Source organism: Podarcis melisellensis (genome assembly GCF_964234715.1).
Source record: "Podarcis melisellensis genome assembly, chromosome: 3".
NCBI lineage: Eukaryota > Metazoa > Chordata > Lepidosauria > Squamata > Lacertidae > Podarcis > Podarcis melisellensis.
Window position 1 is genome coordinate 36,360,354 of NC_138530.1, and position 24,211 is coordinate 36,384,564.

Genomic DNA, 24,211 nt, shown 5'->3' on the forward strand with positions numbered 1-24,211 from the left:
TACAGCTATAATTTCAAGGAGTGCTGATCTTTAGGTTGTATACATTTTGAAGGTTAAAGAAACCATGTATATTTTAATAGACCAATCAGTTTCATATATATACAATGGACTAGTTCTAATATAAATATGAATGAAACTGAATGGAGTGGAATATGCAGCTGCTGGGTGACCTTGGAATAGTCACAGTTCTCTGAAGTCTCAGCCTCACTCACCTCACAGTGTTTGTTGTGGGGAAGGGAAAGGAGATTGTTAGCCAATAAAGTGATAAAGTGGGATATCAAATCCAAACTCTTCTTCACCACACATAGTGGTCTACTCTTCTGTGCTCTTCTCCTCACTTCTATAAGTCAGTATTCTTACTGATACCCCCTCTTTTTCTGTTTCCTTAGCTGTAGGCATCTCCTTTGACCTGTTTCTGTTATCACCTTTTACTCTATGCACCCATACCTCCCCTTTTCCAGTTTCAATTTCTGATTGACCCCTCTGCATTCCCTTGTCTTCACTTCACCTCCCACTCCACACATCTTCACACTTATCCCCCAAATGATTCCTCCCTCCTTTTCTTTCCTCACCCACAGGTCTCTCTGCATTCCATGTTAAGTATTTTCCTCTCTACACCCAGTAGGGAACACACACACTCTCTCTCTCTTCATTGTCTTTGATCTGGACCCCTTTCTTTAATAGGTCTTCCCCTTTTCTCTGTGCCTTGTAAGACAACTTCTCTATGCACTGTGTATCTGTCTGTCTGTCTGTCTGTCTGTTTCTCTCTCCCTCTGCACTGCCCTCTCTCAGACCTGGTTTTCGTGAACAGCATATAAAGCAGGAAACCCTTGTCTGAATGGTAATGCTTCATTTAAGGTAAACGTTTCATTGAACAGGAAATGTCACAGATGTAGAAATCCGCATGTCAAGGAGAAGGATAGGCAACGGCCCTTTCCTCTGACATATAGTTTTCTATATTCAGAGATTTTTTAAAAACATGGAAAATCATTCAGCCATGCAAGCCCTCACCTGCAGTCTGAAGTAGCACTGCCCAGTAGTTTGTCATGTTTTCTGCTGTTTGCGAGAGCTAGGTCTGTTACCAGCTCTCTTTCTGCTACAACATCCATAGATCACTGTTGACCCCCTGTTATTACTCCTTCCCCCTCTTCACTCCCATAGGTCTCTCTTTGCGTCTATGTTACCTCTTTTTCTATTTCCCCACTACATCTCTCTGTGACCCCTTTTCCTTCTTCTAAGGTCTTTATGATCTGTTTCTGCATCCCATCCCCATTAACATGAAAAGCAATATAAATGATGCAAGTAACCTGGAGAAACTGATGCTGCTCCCTCCATAAGACGGAAGGACCAGTTCAGACATAGTGATGTGAGCATTCTCTCATTCATACCCCATTTTTGATGGGCTTGGCCATGCCTTTACGTAATTATGTGGGGAAAGGCCATGAACAATAGGTATTTGGAATTCTCTCATGGGATCGCAAGAGACTGGAATGAGGCCACAGTCAACCTGAAGAATTTATGTTGTGCAGGTCAGTTTTATAGTATCTTTGAAGTTAAAATTCAGTGAAGCTAAACTTCACTTTATCGGCATAGTATTCTCTAAGTAAATATCCTTTACACTTGGTGACTGGCCAAGTACTAAGAATGTTGCTGCTGTAGCACTTGAGAAACAGTTATGATAAAATCTAATAACTATGTTGTGGTTTTTTTATTCAGGCGTAAATGAAAACCAGAATAGAAAAGCAACAGCTCAGGACTCTTACAACTCTGGACTTCGAGGTCTTAGGTCTATCCATAATAGCCCTAATCTAGAGAAAGTGAGGCACTTCCCAAACTGTGATTTCCCAAATATAGCCCTAAAAGTGTCTCCACATAAACAGGAGATGGTTTGGGGGAAAGCATGTTTTTGTTGCATCCATGGTGTTACTTTTGAAAGAAGGGGAGTTTAAATAATATTTTTAATAAGAAATTAATCGTTCTGAAGAAAAGATGAAAAGCTGTCAGAAGGACTCTAGGGAAGAGTGATTTTGATAACCATTATATGGCAATTTAAATGCCTGAGCACCAAGAAAATGGATGGCTAACAGAAAAACAGACGTCTTGTGTGTGTGTGTGTGAGAGAGAGAGAAACAATAGAAACAAAAACAATTCAGTTACCAAAAAAATGACGAATTATGAGAATAAAATGAGACAATATAATATGAAAAATAAGTCTGTATTTCTATATTTGCCCAGAGGTTTACCCAGAATTAAGTCTAATCCCATGACTTATTTCTGAGTACACATGCTTAGAAAAGCACTGCATAGAAGAGTAAGAAATAATAACATTTATTATATTATTGTTACTTAATATTTCAGGTTTTTATAATAAAGCATTAACGAAATCCAACTCTCTGTGATTGGGGATTTTAAGATTTTTTTCAAGAATGCCCATTTAATTTATTATTCCCCTTTCAAGGGATGTTATGCTAAAAATTCATGGATGAAATATTTTGAGTTTTAGTAAGAGTTTTAAAAATAGGATGACAGCACTGCAATTTAATAAACTTGCAGGCAGGTTTGTCAAGATTTTCTCCTTAAGCCTGCAAGTGGGGTAGAAATAGTGTCATCTTGCTATTCATTTAGATTTGGAGACATTTGAGTTCACTTTAAACTAGCTTTTTTTTTTACTTCATTCTCGTAAATTGTTCAAACAGCTTAGGATACATTGATTACAGAAATTATCTTTCTTCTCTTGGACTTGGGATGCATGCTGTTAATGCTTGTATATTAAGTCCATAAACTGTATGTTCCCAAGGGCTAATCCACCTATTCATGATTTCATGGATTCATATTTCATGGATTCATATTTCATGATTTGTATCTGATGAATAGGCAAAGTGTGCGCACTGAAAAAATATTGTGTTTGAGATAGTCAAGAGAAATGAAATCAACATACTTGATTATTATGATCACAAATTGAGGACAACACAGAATGTTATTTTTACCAGGTGATGAACATGTACAGTATATATGCATTCAGTCTACATAGGTTGACATTATAGCTTTTCTGGACTGCAGTTGTTGTATTGGGCCTGTTGTATATAATGCCAAGCAATTCTAGAATAAATATGTCAACATCTTTTTTTAGAGCTCTATTTTCTGGGTTGTTGTTTTTCATTTTGAAATAAAAGCTGGTATTAATTCAGCATTTTATAAGCAGTTTTATGTCTCATGTTTATTTTGAAGTTTAGCAGAACAAGGAAAGAAAAAGATTTTGAGGGCAAGGTTTATTTTCCTACCTTTTAGGCATAAGAACATGGATGCAAATCTTCATGATGTATCAGCAATACTAATTAATCTCATATTTACTCAAGCATTGTTGAGATTTTATGCTGAGTCATTGGTTTTTTAAGTTCAGGGAAATTTCATTTAATGGAGCATTTAACTGGCAACTTCTTACCTTCCTTATACAGGTTTTCTCCTGCTGAAAATGCTATTCTGGATCATTGTCTTGTAAAGTGAATAGCCACTCGTTTTTAACAACAGACTAAAATTTATAACATCCTAAAATATATGTAATCTAATATTTATTTAAGAAGAAGCCCAAATCCAAAATTAATAATTTGAATGTCAAAATATAGCTTTTTATTAAATCTCCAAAACTGGTTAAAGGTTAATCAGAAAACAGTGTGGCGTCATTCATTTTTGCTTTATTTATTAATTAACAAAGGAATGTGCATTGCACACCTTCCATCGCCTGTGGGACTTCCAGGGCAACTAGCAATAAATGCTACTATCAAATTTTGAAACAATGAAAATCTTCGCAATTATCAGCATCACAATGGCCCAGTTTGAACACAACTCTGAGCTAAGCCATGGTGTAGCAGAAATGAGTAAATGTGCAAGTTCTCAGAACAAAGATTATAGCTGGTGCACACATCCCCTGATTCTTCTCACTACCGGAGGCTAAGTCATGTTTTGGCTTAGCACTCCATCTGAACCTAGACTTATGGTTTATCTCCTGCAGAGAAACCAGTAACAAACCTTGTGGTTTGTTTTCTCATCATTGACAAGCTGTTTTAGGTTCTGCTACTTCACTCCTGCAACAGATTTAGTCCAGAAAGAGACGCAGAGATAGCGACAATGCTACTTGCTATGCCTGTATCCCCAAGACAAGCAATAGCCTTTTCGGAATCTTGCTGGATATAAATACTTTCAAGGCAGCCTATAGTCAGTCCATTGTCTGAACAATGGGTTATTTAGCTTACTCTGCTGACACCTTGCTTGAAAACTGTTCTGATTTCCTCCCTGATGCAAGCAGGATTACATCCTAGCTTATTTTCCTACTTTGTTAACTGGCATTAAGCCAATGTTCCCAGATTCAAATGCAGTGAAGAACTCTGGTGTGATGCATGCCAGGATTTTGCACCAAAGCAACGACACTTTCTCCAGGCTTCATAAACAAGGGTTTATGAAACCTTGATGGTTTTCCAAAGTGGGTCAGTGTAAGTTCAGATGTGATTTTGTGACTGCTCATCTTTCTTGGGACAAAATGGACAGTAACGTCGTGGCTTCCAAAGTACAGATTTGAAACATTCTGGCTACTTATCAAAATCATATTCTGCATAGTCCATTAGCTCTCGTCTTTCTCTTGGGGAAGGTTCACCTGCTTGTTCGCGGAGACATTCAAACTGCAGCACACTTTCTGGGAAGTTTCTGTGTCACTGTGGAAGCATGAACACTACACTCTTTTGAACTCTAGAAGAACTCAGATTCCTTTGTGTTTATGATATTGCACTGAGCCATGGCTGCCTACATGAACCCAGCATGCTGGATGGTTTCTAGCTCAGCTGTTTGAAATAATTCACCTAGTTAAAAAGTGTCTTGGAAACAGGGACAGCTATTATGATCCCAAAAAAAACACCCTATATTGTTGGGGGCTTTGCTTTCAGTGGAAGTGAAACTCCTTCAGAAAGTACTGCATTAAAGATCTAGGGAAACAACTATCAGCACTTCTGTAAGTAAGTGGGATTTTTCAGGATTGAGCCTGTCAAAGTGCATGTTTGGCATTAGCTTGTGAGAAGCAAAAGTGAAGGCTGACTTGCCAAGCATGTTCCTAGTTTTGCATTGTCTTGTTAACCCAATGCGATTTTGAGTTTAGGAACAACAAGTTTCCACATATTCACTTTGGCTAGGTCTTCGGTTTTTAATGCCTTTTGGAACAGCACTATAAAATTGTCATCTCTGTGCTTTGTTCAGATCTCTTCCAGCAGAGCTTCTATTGCAGCTAATATTGTTACTAAATTTGTCTCACTTTTCCCATTCTTCTTGTATCTGGAAACCATCTGCAAGTCACTGAACTTCGTTCTAATAATGTCGCAAAGAATGCATCGCTTAATTCAAAACCTTTGCCTTTCATCAAGGATGTTAGGATTCTAGCAGCACTAAGCAACCCGAACATCCAAGTACTTGTACCAGAGCAGCCCGTCTGTTAATTCCTCCTGTTCCATTGAACCACTTTCATCTTTGCTGCCTATGTGTGGTTGAAGGGGGACTCCATTTAATATAATGCAGCTGACAACTACAAATTCACTTTTGGCAGGCAGTGCCTGGATATGTTCTGTCTCCACATGCATGGTTATTGCTCCAGATTGGGTATTTGGCTCTTGAACCTTTCCAATTTGAATTGTCTGAAATATATAGTGTCAGTTGCATGAACTCTACAAATGTGTGCAACTCACTAGCAATAACCGATGCACTGGGGTGGGTGGGTTTCAAATGTGCTTTCTAGAGTTGCCAGGTGTTCACCTGGAGATGGTGCTTATCTGATAAGAGGCCACCCACATTCAGACAAGTACAGACCTAGTCGACCTAAGAGAAATGTTTGCCAATTTATAGAAGAACTATGTTCATAACTGAACAGGCCTTTTTTCCAGCTAGAGCTTGCCAGAACTCAGTTCCAGCACCTCTCAGGTGAGCGCCATTGCCATTATAAGAGAACAAGAGAGGTGCTTATGGTGAGTTCTGGCACCTCCTTTTCTAGAATAATAGCACTGACTATGACTTATCTCTAATATGTGATGTCATACTCAAGAATGTACATTTTTCCACATTGTGAATTCATTTACTCCATCTTATCTTCTTTGCTCGGATTCTTTTAATTTGATTTTTATTCTTTCACTTTTTCGAATGCATTTGTATAAATATTTTCTATATTATAAAATAAAAATTCTGCTTTAAAATATGTGATATATTTTGAAAATGTATAAGTAGTTTGAAGGATCATAAGTGTAGGATCTGTAGATATAGCATGTATATCTACCATTTCTCAGATATACTGTTTTAAAAAATGTCTAGACTGCTTCACAACATAAAGCCATTGAAGAGGTGTACATTGTAAAAACAGAATAAAGTATAGAAGCACCAGCTCTAAAAAAAACTACTTCAATCAACTCTAGAACCACCCATACAAACTCTAAAAAAAGAAATAAATTCATCAGATATAAAAGATATAAAATTTCCCCTTATAACCAGCTCTGGTGCAAATTTTATCTCTGCTAATTTTTGTTTATAACCTCTTTCATAGTTAATATGCTTTTAAAGCAGCTGTTTCTTTTGATGTATCACCTGCTCACCAGGTAAACAGCTGGCCTGAAATGCTACTATCATGCCACGTAACAGATTATTTCAAGATGCTGCAAAACCACCCATTTTAAGAGAAACTGACTCAGAATGTCCACCTGTGGCTCATTAACCAACTCTTGGGGATCGATCAAAGGGATTTAAAAAATCTGGAGATTATAGGCATCAATCAAATCAGCTGGGGAAGTATGTAGTTCTCTACATATGACCCCCTTGGTTCTGCTTGACTTATCTACTATATTGTTTCTTTGTTATGCAGTGATTTGAGTGTCTCTTTTGGATGTGAAAAAACCCAGGTTCCAATCTCTTAGCTATCAAGCTCAGTGGGTGGCCTTAAGCACATCCTCAACTTTCAGCTAATGTACCTCACAGAGAGATGTTGCAAGGTTAAAAAGATGCCCTAAACAACTAACTATGGTGTGCTTCCCAACTGTATAGAGCACTGTTGTTATCTTCATTCCATTATATTTTAAGTGGATGCTATCTAACCATCACCATTTCAGAGACATACACAGAGACACAAGATGTTTGTGTCATGCAGTCAGAATGTTATATACTTTTCTTTAAAAAATAATAATCATGGAAGCAAACAATGACAAATTTGTAAAAGTAAGTTAAACTAAATAATACATTAAAATAATAAAGTCAACACAAAAAATAAAGAGCAGCAGACAAAACATACAAGCTGAGAATTCTGTAGTATTATCACAAACGGGAATGAGACCTTTACATTTACCTTTACCTACCTATAAGCATATTGCACCTCTGGCTGTGAATTTATCAGGCCAAACTCAATAGGTACAGATTTATATAAATGTACTACTTATTGAGTGGGGTCGTGGGAGGCGCTGTGGTCTAAACCACTGAGCCTCTTGGGCTTGCCGATCAGAAAGTCAGCAGTTCGAATCCCCGTGATGGGGTGAGCTCCCATTACTCAGTACCAGCTCCTGCCAACTTAGCAGTTCGAAAGCACGCCAAAAAAGTGCAAGTAGATAAATAGGTACCACTCCGACAGGAAGGTAAATGGCATTTCCATGTGCTGCTCTGGTCGTCTGCGACTGGACTTAACTGTCAGGGGTCCTTTACATTTTTTCCCCCTTCCGCCCCCCTACTTATTGATAGTATCACTGTTTGCTTCTTTCATGTAAGTTCCTCATAGTACCAAAAGGCATTCTAGATGTTTTTAGTCCTGTCCGACTGATAATTTGGCAAACGTGGATTTGAAGCCCTGTAGATCATGACATCTTCTTGGCTTTTAGCCTGTATTAAACATTTGGTCTAAAGTCCTTTCAGTGAAATTATTATAAATTATTTGATTTCTTTTTTGATTCAGCTGCTGACTTTTGTAAGTAAAGATAAATGGTTTTAGCTGCAACACTGACAAGCCAAGAGTGGTCATTATTGCCTTGGTGTTCCAGCCAGAATTTCCTTCCCTGAAGCTAGGTACACCCCTTTAGCCTAGTAGCAGGTTTACTTATAATTTACTTCCTTGTTAAACCAGTACAGTGGTACCTTGGTTCTCAAACGCCTTGGTACTCAAACAACTTGGAATCCAAACAGAGCAAACCTGGAAGTAAGTGTTCCTGTTTGTGAACTTTCGGAAGCCAAATGTGCTCCGTTTTGAGTGTTACACTTCTGATTTGAGTGTCATACTTCTGTTTTGCGTGTTACGCTGAGGTCTGTCGGTTTTTGCTGTTTATTTTGCGTTTTTGCGGCTCTTTTTGTTTTGTTTTTGTGACTGTGTGGAACCGAGTTCAGCTACTGACTGACTCATTGTGTGACTGCAGTACATTGTTTATTGCTTTCATTTTATGGATCAATGGTCTTGTTAGATGGTAAAATTTGTGTTAAATTGCTGTTTTAGGGGTTGTTTTTAAAAGTCTGGAATGAATTAATCCATTTATATTACTTTCTATGGGAAAGTGCACTTTGGTTTTGGAACGCTTTGGTTTTGGAACGGACTTCCAGAACAGATTAAGTTTGAGAACCAAGGTACCACTGTAATTGAGATGGAAGCCAAACTAAATCATTTTTCTTCTTTTCCCTTTAGCTTAATATACCAAACATGTTATCTTGGAAATCTTAATACCACCAATATCACAGAGGTGTTTGTGAAGGGAATATATTGATTGAAAATGTATTGTAACTGTATTGTAACTTTTGAATATATATATTTTTTAATCTCCTTCATTGGAGGTTTTTTGAGCAGCGATTGGATGGCCATCTGTCATGGATGCTTTATCTGAGATTCCTGCACTGCAAGAGGTTGGATTAGATGACCCTTGGGGTCCCTTTCCAACTCTATAATTCTATGATTCTTTGATCATTTTATTACATGGTTGAGATTAGTTGCTTTAAGTACCCCCCTTTTATTTTTATTTTTTGTGATAAAAGCCTTGTTGCAGGGCTCACGCTTCTCAGACACAATATATCTATTAATTTAATAAATTTTTAAAATGTAAGAGTTTCTCTTATTGGGTAAAGTGAAAACACTCAAAACAATGTACAATAATATCAACAGCATACAGTTAAAAATAGCAGTATCAAAGCACCGCAAATCACATCACAACCCAACTGCAGATATAACCAAGGAGGATCTTTATCTGCCTTCTAGAGACCTGCAACAGGGAGCTCAGTAAATCCTCTTTAGAGGGGAAATTCCAGAGATTGTGTGCAACAGCAGTGAATAGAACACAAAGCTATGCCAGCCCTTCAAATATCAACAAATGGCAGAGTTCATCTGTCTGAAGATACTCCAGACGAGCATACAATTGGGAAGCAAGAAGAGTACAAGACAGACTAGATGGGGCAAATACAAGAGCCTAGAAACGGTCTCAGCTGAGGAACTATCGGGGAACCCATTGGAAGATATAGTGATCCCAACTATCTAGCAGATTGGTTGGGGGAAGGTAGGAAGGTACTGCTAGATATCAGTTCCTGGCGATTTCCCCCATCTTTCTCTTCTCTGGGACAAGCAGCATTGCCAAGATGGTGTTTTTAATTCCAGCTAATCCTCAAACAATGAAGGCAGGGCTGGGAAATGACAGCTCTGAGAATATCCTGGAGGTCATAGGTGCCCCTCAGAGTCCTGTGTCTTCAAAGCTTGCACTAAGACCTACAATACCAAGAACCAAACTATTAAATGTATGATCACGTGCAACGTCTCTGGTTTGTAAGCATGGAAGGGGTGGAATTAAGGTTTGGATCATAGTGTGGAAGGAGGAGAGGCTACCCTTTTCTGTTAGGACTGCAGCTCTCCTCATGCTGTAGCCACGATCCTGACCCTCCGCCTACTGCTATTTTTCTTTTAAGAAACAATACATTCAGTGTGATTGTGAATTTAATTTAACATGTAGTTTTGGCCCCATCAGGCATATTTTTACCTAAAAGTGAGATGCTAATCTTGCGCTGAGGTAAATCCAGAGGGGAGAAAACAGTTTAAATTCATGAAAGATAAACTGCTGTAGCAAGATTGGAATCTATTCCTTTGACAGAAACCGGGCTCTCTGGGTAAAAAAGGTTGTGTATGATACTTCTTTCTGTCAGACATATAAAGTGATTATCATTCCAGCGTATAAACATTTTCTTAGCTCTACATTTTACAACTGTTAACACTCATTATATCTTGCAGCTGTTGTCAGTCCTCGACAAATGAATGAGCCTGACCCAATAGAAGAGACACTTCGGACACAAATTGAACGGGAGAAGAAAAGGTTGTTTTAGATTATCACATTTTTAAAACCTTTACTTACATATGTGTGTTTTCAAAGACATTAAAAATATCTGAAACACAATTCTAATTCTTTTTTTTTAAAAAAAAAATACCCTACATTAAAACATCCCACCCACACGAGCTACATAAACCATTGTTCAACAGTGGTACTAACTATGTATTGTTCAACTGTGGGGAATGGATGCAGCCTTGTGAACACCATGTGAAGAGTGGTATACAAATTTAATATATAATAGATAAATAAATAAAATACAGCTGCTTAACTAATCAATCAGTCCTCTGAGCCTTAACAAAATCCTCCTTCCCCCAGTCTGGTCCAGTAACATTTAGCGAAGGAATTCCATTTATCACCACACCCCTATTTTGTTGGCAAGGCGCTTGGTGGCCCATGACAATGTGGCTTATATGAAAAGAGAAGACCTTTGTGGGGATTGAGAGGATGTGTGGAACATTTGATTATCTGGGGCAGTTTTTGGCCCCTTTTCCATGCCTCCCTTCTGTTTTTCACTCCACTCTTTTTATCTATGTCTTAAATTCATTGAGTGTGGTCTGGACATCTGGAGGAGCTCTGAGAGGACAGAAAAATATTTGAATGGGGCACAGTTTTATGGGAAAGGGTTGGATGCATGCAGGAAGATTGCATCTATTCTGAACCAAATGTTTTGGAATACAAGTTCCTTTATTGTATTGTTATATTTCAATTTTTCAAAACTGTAAATAAAATAACAATTATCAATTTTGCTTATAAATTGGTGAACTTGGTCTCACACACACCACCATCTGGCAAACAACAGGTTGGTCTCTCCAGCTTGCAATCTGTGGGATGGGGTGAGGAATGAGAGGAGTGAATTTGGTGCAGCCCTGCACAATAATTAAGAGTGTTTCTTTCCAGAAGCTTCTGCATTTTTATTCTATAGTGAATTTTACTTATTTTCTGCAGTTACAAAACAATGTTTACACACTTGAAAGGAATGAAGATAGAGATTGAGCACTTGCAGCTACTTATGGAAAAAGCCAAAGTGAAGTTGCAAAAAGACTTTGAAATTTGGTGGTCTGAGGAGGCGAGAAACTTGCAGGTATCCTCAATATTTAAATTTTGTCTTGTTAGAGGAAAACATGGTTGAAATTATCTAAATGGGACTGTATTTAAGGCAGTATTTCTCCAGTCTTATACATATATGCATGTTATGTTTGCAGGAAGAGCCCAAAATTCAGCCGCTGATTAATATAATACGAGACTTTAATTGCATAGATTTTAACCTGTGTAAAATTCTAAGTCCCTTAAGTCACTCAGATCAGCCAGTGCCTACTGATCCATTTTGAAAGCCTGAAACCTGACCTTTGACACTTTATTGTAAGGTACCAGGAATTTCTGACTTCAGTGCTAGGATGGATGAGTGGATAGAAGGAAGGAACAATGCTACAGAAGTAGACAACTGGTGTGGAAGATTAGAATTGTAGAGTAGGGTTTTTTAAAAGCATTCAGCGTTTAATTTTAATGGAGGAGGGGAACCCACTGTTTTCCACATTTGACTTTTGCATCCTACCTGTATAATGTTTCTTTTGTCCCAGGACGAAAAGCCACTTCTGCAAAATTCAACCAGTGTAGTAAAGATTCCTCCCTCGCTTCTTGAAGCCCAATCACATTCATACGGTACCAGGTAAGATGGTTATCTGTTTGAAAATATACAACATATAATTGTCTTTTTTATGGTCCCCTGATATTTTAGGGTCACTTAGGACTTTAAATAGCTCATGTCGAATTTATACACATATGAACGTCTATGAGAAATGGAGCTGCACTTTGGAGATACTGTATAGCCACACCAATATATAATAATGAGTTGAGTCCCATTCTATGCCGTGAATCTATGTTGTGGGTTCAAACAATGAGATTGTAGAGATGGAAAACAGATGGAAGAAGTGCAAGGAGTACTACTTGTAGCAGGAGCCATGTACCGTACTTTTCCATGTATAAGACGATGATTTTTTACCTTAAAACAATGCTTAAAAATGGGGGTCGTCTTATAGATGGGTAGTGCAGAGGGAGGACAGTGGAAATGATTTCTGTCTTGAGTAGTAGATTGTCAGTGATGTTATTGCGGGTGATAGGCTGCTGCAGCAATGTCCGCTTGTGATTGGGTGTTGCTGCAGCAATGTCTGCTTGCGATTGGCTACTGCTGCGAGAATGTCCGCTGGCGATTAGTTGCCGTTGCAGCAATGGCTGCTGGTGATTGGGCTCTGGTGCGGCAATTGGTCGTGTGATTGGCGGCGGCTGGTGTCAATCAGAAATATGATAGGAGGCTTCTGCGTTGCGTTTGATCACAAGCATTTGGAATTTGGGTGAGGTTTTTTTCAGCGTTCCTCCCATTCTGGACAATCTCTCTCTCCCCCCATTTTCTTAATATTGAGTCCTCAAAATTAGGATGCATCTTATCCATGGGTTCCGTCTTATAGACGGAAAAGTACAGTAAATACTCTGGGCAATAATGCTTCTAAATCCAACACAAGTCATCCAGGGTGAACAAGGTTGCTTCTGTCCCATATCCAGGTCTGAACCCAAATTGAAATGGGTCATTCAACCACTTCTACCCCTGACTTTCACTCAGGTGCTTACCCACAACACCAAAAGAATCTCTCCCTATGGCTAGATGTTCACTAGAAACTACCTGGTCTCGCACAGATGCTTCCAACACTCCCTTCCCATCTCCACTGGAGCACCTGGTACAAAGCTGTCTCTTCTGAAGTAAATATGGAAATTCTTCCTCTTCCTAGGTTAAGTTGTTAAGAAGAACCAAAAGCAAACATGGATGAGTGCTATAAATGTAGACTAGCATATCTCATGGAGTTCATTTCAGTTTGGGGCTGTTTCACATGACTATTTCTGATATGACAAATGCACCAAATGTCTGTTAGGTCTAAGTGCTAGCTATATTCTCTGATTGCTAATTTCATTTGTCTTTGAAAACTGACAAATGGATAGATAGGTGACTAGGGTGTACTATTGTTGGATTTGGTTCTTTTTCTTGGCAGCCAGATTATCAGGTAGCCTGGAGGTTATGATTATAAGGCATGTAGACGATAAAAAGCCAAGAGCATGAATAAAATGTGATATTCTATGTGGAAGAGACTGTGTAGCTCCATTTTTATTTGCAGATATCTAATATCATCCATGCCATTACACTCGTAATGACCCTTTTAAGTTCTCCATGGACCTTATTCAAGGCACTTTAGTGTTATTGTGTGTTAAGCCTGCTAAACCCATTTTATGCAGCTATGTTCTCAGTGTGATGCATGAAGAATTTGTAATGGAGCTCTTGACACTGTGAGAGGGAACAGCAAATTTTTATATCCCACTGTGCTGAAAATTTATTCTTGTCCCCTTGAAGCCTGTTTGAGGCATTAACATTTCGGAGGCAAAGTTTTTAGTTTCCTACATTTAAGAATATAAAATAACAAAATGCTTGCTTCCCAAGGATTCCACTGAACCTGAATGACACAGTAACCTAACTGATTCATTCCCGCAATTGCATAGGATGAGACCTTTTGACTTTATATTTTCTCTCAACTCTGTGGCCTTGGAGCACAAAAAAGCTCTTTGTTAAATCCATCCAGAAGCCAACTGGTAATTTACTCACAGAAAGGGATCTAACCGTCATCTTCCATCAGTCAAGCTAATAGGAGTAGTGAAAGTTGACATGAATTATATACTACATAACAATGAATGTGGGTTCAGGTGTAGCTAGAAAGTCATTTGTAAGAGGAAATTTAGATAACAGATGGATAAGTGGCTGTAAACGCTAAAATTCAGGAGACCTGATATCAGAATCGTATGAATGTATCACTAACATAGTTACCAGAAAAGTATAACTACAAAGATTCTGGTGGCACTTTAAAGATTAACAAATTTATTATGGCATAAGCTTTCCTGGACTGTAGCTCACAAAAGCTCATGCCATACTAATTTGATATGTCTATCTCCAACATTCTCTGTCCACTGGAGTAAGGGCTCTTGCTGTAGCAGATGGGGGGATTTTGATATTGTGCAGCTGAGGTATCCAACACAACTGTTGTATAGACAGGCATGCATTGTGCAACAAGTTGTACAATCTATTGTGCAACAAAGTTACCAGCAACCTGCTTGTGCAACTTTTATTTTACTGTAACTTGGAAGTATTGTTCTGCACACGACTCTGCTGTGTTTGGTGCCTGCACTGTCAAATACCATGTAGCCCTTGGTGAATTGATTAACTGGACCTGTCGAGAGTGAGAGGAAAAGTAATGGTGAGGGTAGCCAGTGGATCTCAATCCTTTGGGTAAGTTAAGGACTCCCCCTGCATGCAAAGCCAGGCTTCGGTGGGTTGAGTGGATGAGACCAATAGTACCGTATTGGCCTGAATATAAGCTGCACTTTCCCCCCAAATTCTGACTGTGAAAAGTTAAAGTGCTGCTTATATTCGCAACCTTATGGTTTGCAGTCAGGAGCACGTAGTTCCCTGTCCTCTCCCCCAAGGCCGGGAAGGGGGAGAGCGAGAAAGGGGAAAGGCTGCCGGCAACACAATGTGCCCCCCCCCCAGTATGCAGCCAGGAACAGCGAGGAAGGGGGTGGCTTATATTTGGGTATTTTTTTCTCTTTTTTATTCCCCCCCTCCAATTTTAAAGGTGTGGCTTATATTCAGGTGCGGCTTATATTCGGGCCAATACGGTAGGTCCAGTGGTCAAGAAGGAGGTTACTGCACATGCTGTAGGAGGAAATAAGGGGCAGGTGGGGCTTGTCCACCGAGGAAGGTAGTCCATCTAGGAGAAGGAGAACTCTGATCCTATACCTCCAATGATTTGCAGTTATACTCATTTGTGATAAAGGCTTTGGTAGTAAACCCCAAGGAAAAATCCATACCCACTGCCTTGTGGGGCATCTCAAGAAGAAGAAAAGGCTAATGTGTAAACTCTATACAAATCCAGAGCCGAGTCCCTAAGATGATAATGATAATGATAATGATAATAATAATATAATGATTTTGTTTCTACCCCACCCTCCCCAGCCAAGACCGGGCTCAGGGTGGCTAACAACCAATAATAAAAATAAGTTGATTAAAATACAACTTAAAAATCAAGATTAAAGTACAACATTAAAACATTAAGATGCAGCCTCTTTACAGGAGGAGAAAGGGAAAAGAAAGAGGGGGAGGGAATCAAATTGATTCTAAGCCAAAGGCCAGATGGAACAACTCTGTCTTACAGGCCATGCAGAAAGAAATCAGATCCTGCAGGGTCCTGGTCTCATGAGACAGAGCGTTCCACCAGGACAGAGCCAGTGTTGAAAAGGCCCTGGCTCTACTGGAGGCTAATCTAACCTCCTTAGGGCCCGGGACCTCTAGGGTGTTGCTATTTATGGACCTTAAGGTCCTCCATGGGGCATACCAGGAGAGGCGGTCACATAGGTACGAGGGTCCTAGGACGTGAAGATAGTGCCTTGTACACCTCCTTCTGGCAGCTCCTGAAGCAAGCTGTATGGCTTTGCTTTCCCTTGAACCACATTAGCAAAGCTGAGAGGGGGATCTTGTCTGGGCAGCCCAGGACCTCCATACACACACACTGCCCAGGCCTGTGCCCTGGGGAGGTCACCTTGGTACTGCTAACATAGCAAAAACAATGTGGGAGGAAGCTGTTACAATTTACTTTTCTCTGTAGCCACAGTAGGCACTGTGATTCTCCAGCGGATTGACTTCACCCTCCCCCCCCCCCGAGGCACACTCCACTGTCTCCCAAGGCAAAATAAATAGCAGATACTTTCAGAAAGTTACTGAGAGATGAATCCTCCCAGCTTGACTCCCATTATTTGAATGTACATAATAAACCAGACTTCAAAAGCAAACAGAAAATGTGAGCATCTTAAATATATTATAAAAACAGGAATATGTTAAAGGACTCCCAGTGCATAACAATGAGATTTAAAACAAGGTGAGAAATATTGAAAAAGAATGTATCACATTTCAAATAATTGCAAGCTCAGTGCACACAATGTTAGACTTTATAGTAAGATAGCTGACATCTGTGAAGTAAGGCTGGTGAACATCGCCAACACTCACTGCATTGTTAGGAAGTCTATGAGCTTGAAGACCTTTCCCAAAAATGCTACGACTGAATACTCTTTCTAATTGCCTTGCTGGAAACAGTTACTCTCATCCAATTAGAGCAAATTAAATTAGTTGTAATGATCATGATTAAGAATTCTACAGAGAGGAAAGATGACAGATTCTTTTTGTTTCTGATTTTCTGAGCTCTGCATTTTACTCCGCAAACCTACGACTGAGCAATGAGACATTCAGAGAAATGAATACTTTGCTGAATGAGTGCCCCCCCCCCGGTGCCCCCAAACTACTTTTCAAAGTTTGGTGTAAGAAAGTGTCGGGGGAAACTACAGCTGGAGCAGATGCTGTGTTCCGCCATCCCCCCCCACTGCACCAAAAGAAAAGGAAAAGGCTTTCCCTTTTAAAATGTCTAAGAAAATACAGAGAGAAATTAGGGATTCTGCAAAACAATTCAAACAAACCGGTGAACATAGTGGATGGGGCTTTGCCTGCTAATCTGATCATCAGGGCTGGTTCAGTTGCAAGGAAGGGTAAAGGTAATGGAAAACACAAAGATGGGTCATTGTTTCGTTCAGTTCACAAATAGATACCAAGAGGGCAATGTACAGGGTTAACTTGGATGATTACCTTCACCGTGTATCTTCTTGCTATACTTTGGCAGGAGCATTTGCCTCTCTTCAAAGAGATCTACCTTATTCTTGCAAGCATGGCTTTCAGTAAAACTCATTCCAATTCCCAGCTGTTTGTTGTTGTTTTTTAAATAAATGGGGCAAATCTATATCTGAAGTGCTTAAGACTAAGGATCTCTTGGTACAATAAAAGAACTCACAAAATCAGAGCCATGGCTGAGATTGTACTTGCTCTTCAGTGCTGCAATTTCAGGATTTCCAGGATTAAGGGAATTTGGTTTATTCCTGCTTTCTCAAATGGGTGGGCAGGGAGTCCTTTGCCTTGGTGGAGTCAAAAGTCTGGGACCTTGTCTTCCAGCCAAGGAGATATGCTTTCTTGGGTCTTGTGACACTGTTAAGAAGCAGTGCTTTGCATTCCCTCTTCATAAATTTCTTTCTTTTTCTTTTTGCCAGAAGTATCTGTTTGGAAGCCAAGTTAACACAAAACTCTTAAAAGCAAAAAATACCCCAAGCTTGCCATCTAGTGGTTAAATCTTGGCTCATAATGATATGTTCAGATTTCAAGTCAATGCTTGAAATAGTGGCACAGCAAATTATATGCCAGTCCAAATGTTAAGAAGTTAAGTGTGATGCAAACATTTTGCTTTGCTATGGAGTGCCGTATCACATTCTTCTCATCCACTGGTCTGCAAGTTCTGCCCTCTTGAGTAGTGCCATGACCATATTTTGGTAAGTGGAGAAATAAAGAATGAAGGGAAGGGAAGAGAATCAGTAAGCTAGCGAAAAGAGTAGAGTAGGTAAGAAAACAAGGGATAGCTATGGAAAATGGGAACGGCATAGAAAAGTAAAATGTAGCCCATACTGAGGATGAAATTGAAACTGGGTACTGCTATCTGGAATGATTATCATCTGAATGGACTTCGAAGTCCCATTTGCTTAATCCTAAAAGAACCATTGCTGACCATTTTCTTTCTAGGGAATGACCGAATTAGACAAATATTTCACTCCTTTCTATAGATTTCTATGAATTAAACATATCCTTTGTCAAATGCAGCATCATTTGTGGCAGTCTGAAATGAATTCTTCCCCCAGGGTTCCAAATAACAGCAGAGCCAGCTTCAATGAAGAGCATTCTGTGAAGAGCAATGAGAGCAGACTGAGTAACTCGCCCTCAAAAGCAAGGTATGCAGTAAGGAAATGTGGTGCTGAGAACCCAGGAAAGACACTGAAGCCCTCCAGAATTATTATTATTTTAATAGGAACACATGGAGTATTGCTGTGCATTCTAGTCCTGCCACCAGTGTTCCCATCTGTAACATCCACTGCTGCCTTTGCTCTTTCACACACTGAGTGGAAAAACTGAAAGGGGAACCTATGTGCATTCAGGGACACATGACTAGGCTCCTCCATGCTCACTCGGGGAAACCCAACTATACAGAACATGAAACCCTTCCTCCCCACTTGCCACACTCCTGATCAGGATTGGGGCTCCCACACGGCTCTTTTTACTTGAAAAGGGAAGTGTTTTTAAAGTGATCAATGGTTTGGCCCTTAAAGTGGCTGGTATGTGAGACTGCAGTAAAAGGTAATCTTGCCCATAAGCAAGATTGCAGTAAAAGGTAATCTTGCCCATAAGCAGCTTACCGCATTTTTTCCCTCCTAAAAAGTAAGGGGAAATGTGTGTGCGTCTTATGGAGTGAATGCAGGCTGCGCAGCTATCACAGAAGCCAGAACAGCAAGAGGGATTGCTGCACAGCGATCCCTCTTGCTGTTCTGGCTTCTGAGATTCAGAATATTTTTTTTCTTGTTCTCCTCCTCCAAAAGCTAGGTGCGTCTTGTGGTCTGGTGCGTCTTATAGAGTGAAAAATATGGTATGTGGCTTGAGAATATAACATGCACTGAGCCTGGCCATTTTTATCTCATTCTTGCAACAGCCCTAAAGAGATAGATGTTACCCAAAGTCATTCAAGAATCCTGTTGGGTTTGATTCAGGTGGTTTTTGCGCAGGTAATGTGCAGCGGTTGCTGCTTTGCTCCAAGCAGTTTGGATAACCTCTGTGTTCATGCAGCCATAGAATGCCCTGGAAGCTTTGCTGAAGGGCAGCATATAAATGTTTTAAATAAAGAATGGTGTTTTCCCAACACTCAGATTCAAGTAGCTGGGAAATTGATTTTCTCCTTATTTTTAAGAATGTAATGTGAGTACGTCTTGATTGTAAAACAGATAGATGTGTGCAATTTGCAAATCCAATGCTCTCTCAAATTATGCTGATTGCTACCTAAACAGAACATAATCCACCAGCCCCTGTTCCATCCAAGAGTCCTGAATAAACCTAGCTGAAAGAAATGAACAGAGGTTGTGCAGCACTTTGTGGATTAGGCCTATATCCTGAAGACAGAAAGCACAAGTTATTTAAATTGTTTTTAAGGCTTTAACCCACCCTGGGACCTTAGGGTGAAGAGCAAGAAGAAAATAATAATAATAATAATAATAATAATAATAATAATAATAATAATAATATACAAGAAGGAATACAAAATCTAAGCAGTAGAAAACTCAGATGAAAGCTTACATAAACTTTGTTATTGCAGGATTTCACCGGTACAAAGTTCATCTAGCTCCTTCACAGGAGACCACCAAACAGATGCTGACATTCTAGCTTTCATTAGGGCCAGGCAGAATCTCATACAAAAGAAAGGTAAGCCTTGCTAAGTGCACTACTGGACCACATTGTGATCTATATTATAGCATTGATTATCTAGGGATATGATGCAATCTCATCCAGGTTTATAGCAAAGAGTCAAAAGCATATGTTTCATAAATGTGTCCCAGTATAGAACATTTTCACATTAATTCATGTTATGTCTGTATTCACCATAGTCCTACTCATTGTTTTTAAATGCACTGTTATGCTCACCATTTGGGATGCTCTTGAAAGGTTTGAAAGACTTATCATTAATTAAAGGAATAATAATAATAATAATAATAATAATAATAATAATAATAATAATAATAATTTATTATTTATTCCCCGCCCATCTGGCTGGGTTTCTCATGCCACTCTGGGAGGCTTCCAACAAAATATTAAAATTACATTAAAGCATCAGTCATTAAAAACTTCCCTAAACAGGGCTGCGTAATATGTGTAATATGTTAATAATATGTGTGTAATATTATGTGTGTAATAACAAACCTGCTTCATAGTATTTCTTCTTAGTACGTTTCAGTTTTGATACAATTTCCTATATTGCTCTTGAGAAAATTAGAAGAGCCCTGGTGGTTCTTTTTCTCTTATTCTCTCTTCTCCCTGCCATCCTTGACACTGCTCATTAAGCATGTTGGCATCCACTTGGTCTTGGTGGTACTTTTCATTAACTGCAATGTACATTCTAGCTGAGCTTCTATTATTGCAAGTTTGAATAACTTTCCTGTGGTACAGGGTTGCTCTCATATGTTTTTTCTGTGACTGTCTCCATACTACTATGGTGCTGCTGAGACATTGATTTTGTGCAGTCACCAAGAAGCAGTATTAAATGGGAGACTTAAAGAGGCACTGTGTTATCCAGAAATGCCCATTGCCAAGATCCTTGGGCTGCATAATCCTGATGCAGAAGAAAGTGCCATTTATCAAAAATTCCTTGCAAAATTAATAAAAAGCTTCCTACTTGTTAGTTCTGCCCCTTTTATTGCTGCTTACTGAGCATGGAAACAAGGTTACCAATTGAGTAATTGCACTTCAGTAGTCCAGAACCTAAACCAGAGCAATGGCCAGGCCAAGCCAGTGTCCTTTCTCTATAGTAACCAATCAGTTTCCTTTGGGAACCCCACAAGTGGGACTTGAAAATGATTGCCCCTTCTGCTGTTCTCTAGTAACTGGTAATCAAAAGTATATTGTCATTACCCCTGGAGTCCAGCAATTGCTAGGACACTGAAACAGATTGTACGTGGCCAGTAGCAGAGAGCTGGTTTCAAATTCCTGGTTCTCATCTTAATACTAGTGATCAGGACGCCACTGAGCTTGAGGCTGGATGGCAGGCACACAAACGGTAAAGGCAGTCATGTTGGCCAATAAGAAAAATATCTTTATTAAGACCAACCAAAATGTCACAAAACAGTGAGCAAGCTTTAGAGTTCTTCAGAACTCTTTGTCAGGCTGGATGTTAAGCAGAGGGTGTGAGGGGTAATCTGGCTTGCTGATAAAGCAATCAGGTCTGCTATTTAGTCATAGTCTTTGCATGGAGTGTAGAGATGGCAGAGGTAGGTGGATTAGCTTCTCCTAGGAGCTACGCAGGCACAAAGGAATATGCACAATGACTGATATCCTGTTTTTGAGAATATAAAATCAAACAGTTACTTGGATCTATTTCCAGCCTTAAGTGTTTCCAGTCTTCTTGTTAACCACAGAACAGAAGTAAAGGAACACACTGTGGTTTTTATATACTGGCAAAACTGGAAATTAATTTTAGGTAGCATACAAGGTAAAAGCCAATCATCCCTCGCTTTGCTAATGTAAATGCCTACACAAGTAGTCCTTTTTATCTTGTAAATGAGCCTTACCTGCTCTTCTTCATTTTAAAGGTTCTTTGTGCAGAATAGGATGGACATCTGAACCTGGGCTCAATCCACAAACTTTTCCATTTACATGCACTACATACCCAGGCTGTGTGCAAACCAGCCCTTAGATGATGAATGTATTACATTTCACTTGCTTAGGAAGGTAATTAAAAATGGCAAGTGGTAGAAGACATTCAGTATTAAATAGACAACAGTGGCACCCAAAGGTAACAAGGAAGCTATTAATCGTTATAAAGAAAAGAGATAGATTCTTTGTAGCAGCGGTTCTGTAGAGATGGGAGCAAATTATACAGAACACATGAAAGCAGCTGTGATTAGTGAAGCAATAGCTTTCCATCACCATGCAATTGCTGACGACAGCATTATTCAGCAAGCTATCAGCACCTGCCAGATGGTGTTAGCATTATCCCATAACAGAGCTTTAGTCTATCTCTGTGGTTATCAGCAATAATTGTTGGGTGTAAACACCTTCCATCCAGAGCAAACATTTAGACACTTAGGCTTTGAGATGTCATGTGTCTCAACTTGTTGTCAGGCTCTTTCTAAATATATCATGATGCTGAATTGTAAGGTATTCCCCAACAAACCATGATGAAATAAAGCTGGTGAGTTTGTCACCCAATTTCAGTACACCAAGAAAGCATGGCCAACTAACTAGAAAAAGTGCAGATAAGACAACAAAGGGTACTCATGCCCTTACAAAAACCTAGTGGGGCTATATCTAAATCAGTTTTAGTAATTATGTAGGATGAGTTATCTGAATAAGTTATGGTGGGATCTATTACCCATCCTAATAAGTAAGTAAGTAAGTAAGTAAGCAATTTTTTATTAATACCCTGCCCTCCCCAGCCAAGACTGGGCTCAGGGTGGCTAGCATCAAATATCAAATACATTAAAACACAATCAACACAATCAAACAATTGATTAAAATACAGCTTAAAAATTAGAATCAGGTTAAAATCAGGATAAAATCCTACATTGTTCAGGAGATCTATTCATGGGGAAAAGGTGGACTGTGGGCACATGAAACTTCCCTTCTGTGAACTTCCTTAAATTAACGAATTTTGGGATTAACTAATATTACAACAGGAAAATTCTGGGTGGTGTCTGGGTGCTGTTCTGTCTTGTTATCAGAGACCAGAAACTATGGATTCTTTGTTAGGCTGGAGTTCAGGACCTTGGATAGCTCAAGCAGGCTATTAGCTCCAAGGAAGATAGAGGCCCTTTATGCCTTTTGGACTGGACTATCTCTCTCAGGCTCCACCCTTTGCTAAAGAGTGCGGTGCCTTAAAGGGGTAACCCTCAGGTCTGGAGCCTCACACTCATGCCTTATGTGCTGCTTTCACTGCAAGCAGAGGGGCAGGTAAGGCCTCCCTTTCCCTGCAATCTGGCTTGAGGTGCTATCTCTCTGGGGGTTCCAGTTTGAAGCAGCTCTAGCTAAAAGGACTTGTGGCTGATAGACTCTAGCTTAGGCTGAGTGTTGGGGCCAGCATTTCTAAGGTTGTACCACTGATCTCTTGCAATCTAGCTAGAACCTCCTATTCACCTTCGAACTTTTTTCAGATTGTATTGATCTGCAAAGCCATGTATAACTGATTTCCAGGTCCCATCATGAATGCAGGAACCCTCTGGTCCATATTTTACAGTCAGGAAACTTTCAACTGCAGTTAATGTACCTTTCAAAGAGTTTCTGGTGTACAGTACTCCCATATCTGCTGGGATAGAGTCAAAGCCACAGCTTCCAATAATATATAATATATATAATATATACTCCTTTTTATGCAGCAATTTTTTCTGGCTGCAATTCAGGATCAGGATCACAGCAGGTGTTTATGAAAGTACTGAAAATAACCAACCATTTTAGAAAGATTTTGGAATTTTATTTTTGAATCAATAGTGGTTTAGGGGGAATGCTATCTGAGCACCCATATTTACAGCTCCTTTTCCTAGTGACTATCTTTCTCAGTCAATGGCTGTCTTTACACTGAATGAAAACCAGAGCAATGGTGGTTCTTTTCTTCCTGCTCTAGGAAGCTAGTTGCCCAATGCCCTCTCTGGCATTGTGGAGCCTGTACTAGACTTTGGTAAATCAGTGAACTTAGGGCGATGAGAAAGGCCATATGGTGCCTAGAGTGAAAAATGTGCTGTGAAGCTGACTGAGCATGAGTAAAACAACATAAGCTTGCTTCAGTGTGGTGGTGAGGGTGGTGAAGAGGGCCCACTTCTCTGCCTCTATCACACCCTCAAACAGTTGTCCTTTTTCAACAGTCTGAAGTCTGTTGAGATCTACTCCAGGGAATGGCATTTTAGATCATTTGGAAGCCCATTCTGAATTGTTTAAAAGGTATTTCAAGGATAAAGTTGCTCACCTCTGTAGCAGTCTTGATGCCACAGCCACATTCACTGTAGTCACCTGTGAGGTGTCAGCTACAACTTCCAATGTAACTCCTTGGGATCAGTTTTAGTTGATTTGGAGCTGTAGGACCTTTGGTGCTGTTTCCCCACCTTCAGCTGGAGGTCACTAGGGTGGTCATGCCCCAGGAGATGGATCTTGTGCT

General features: G+C 39.6%; 1 protein-coding gene across 1 annotated transcript in view; it reads left to right on the top strand.

Moving 5' to 3' along the window:
• KIF6 (kinesin family member 6) overlaps window positions 1-24,211 on the top strand; it is a 146,911-nt gene that overhangs the window by 118,814 nt on the left and 3,886 nt on the right. Inside the window, exons 17-21 of the mRNA XM_081903946.1 lie at window positions 10,256-10,337; window positions 11,298-11,433; window positions 11,930-12,018; window positions 18,171-18,260; window positions 19,670-19,776. Coding sequence (XP_081760072.1) covers window positions 10,256-10,337; window positions 11,298-11,433; window positions 11,930-12,018; window positions 18,171-18,260; window positions 19,670-19,776 — 504 coding nt within the window. The remainder of the gene's footprint in view (window positions 1-10,255; window positions 10,338-11,297; window positions 11,434-11,929; window positions 12,019-18,170; window positions 18,261-19,669; window positions 19,777-24,211) is intronic.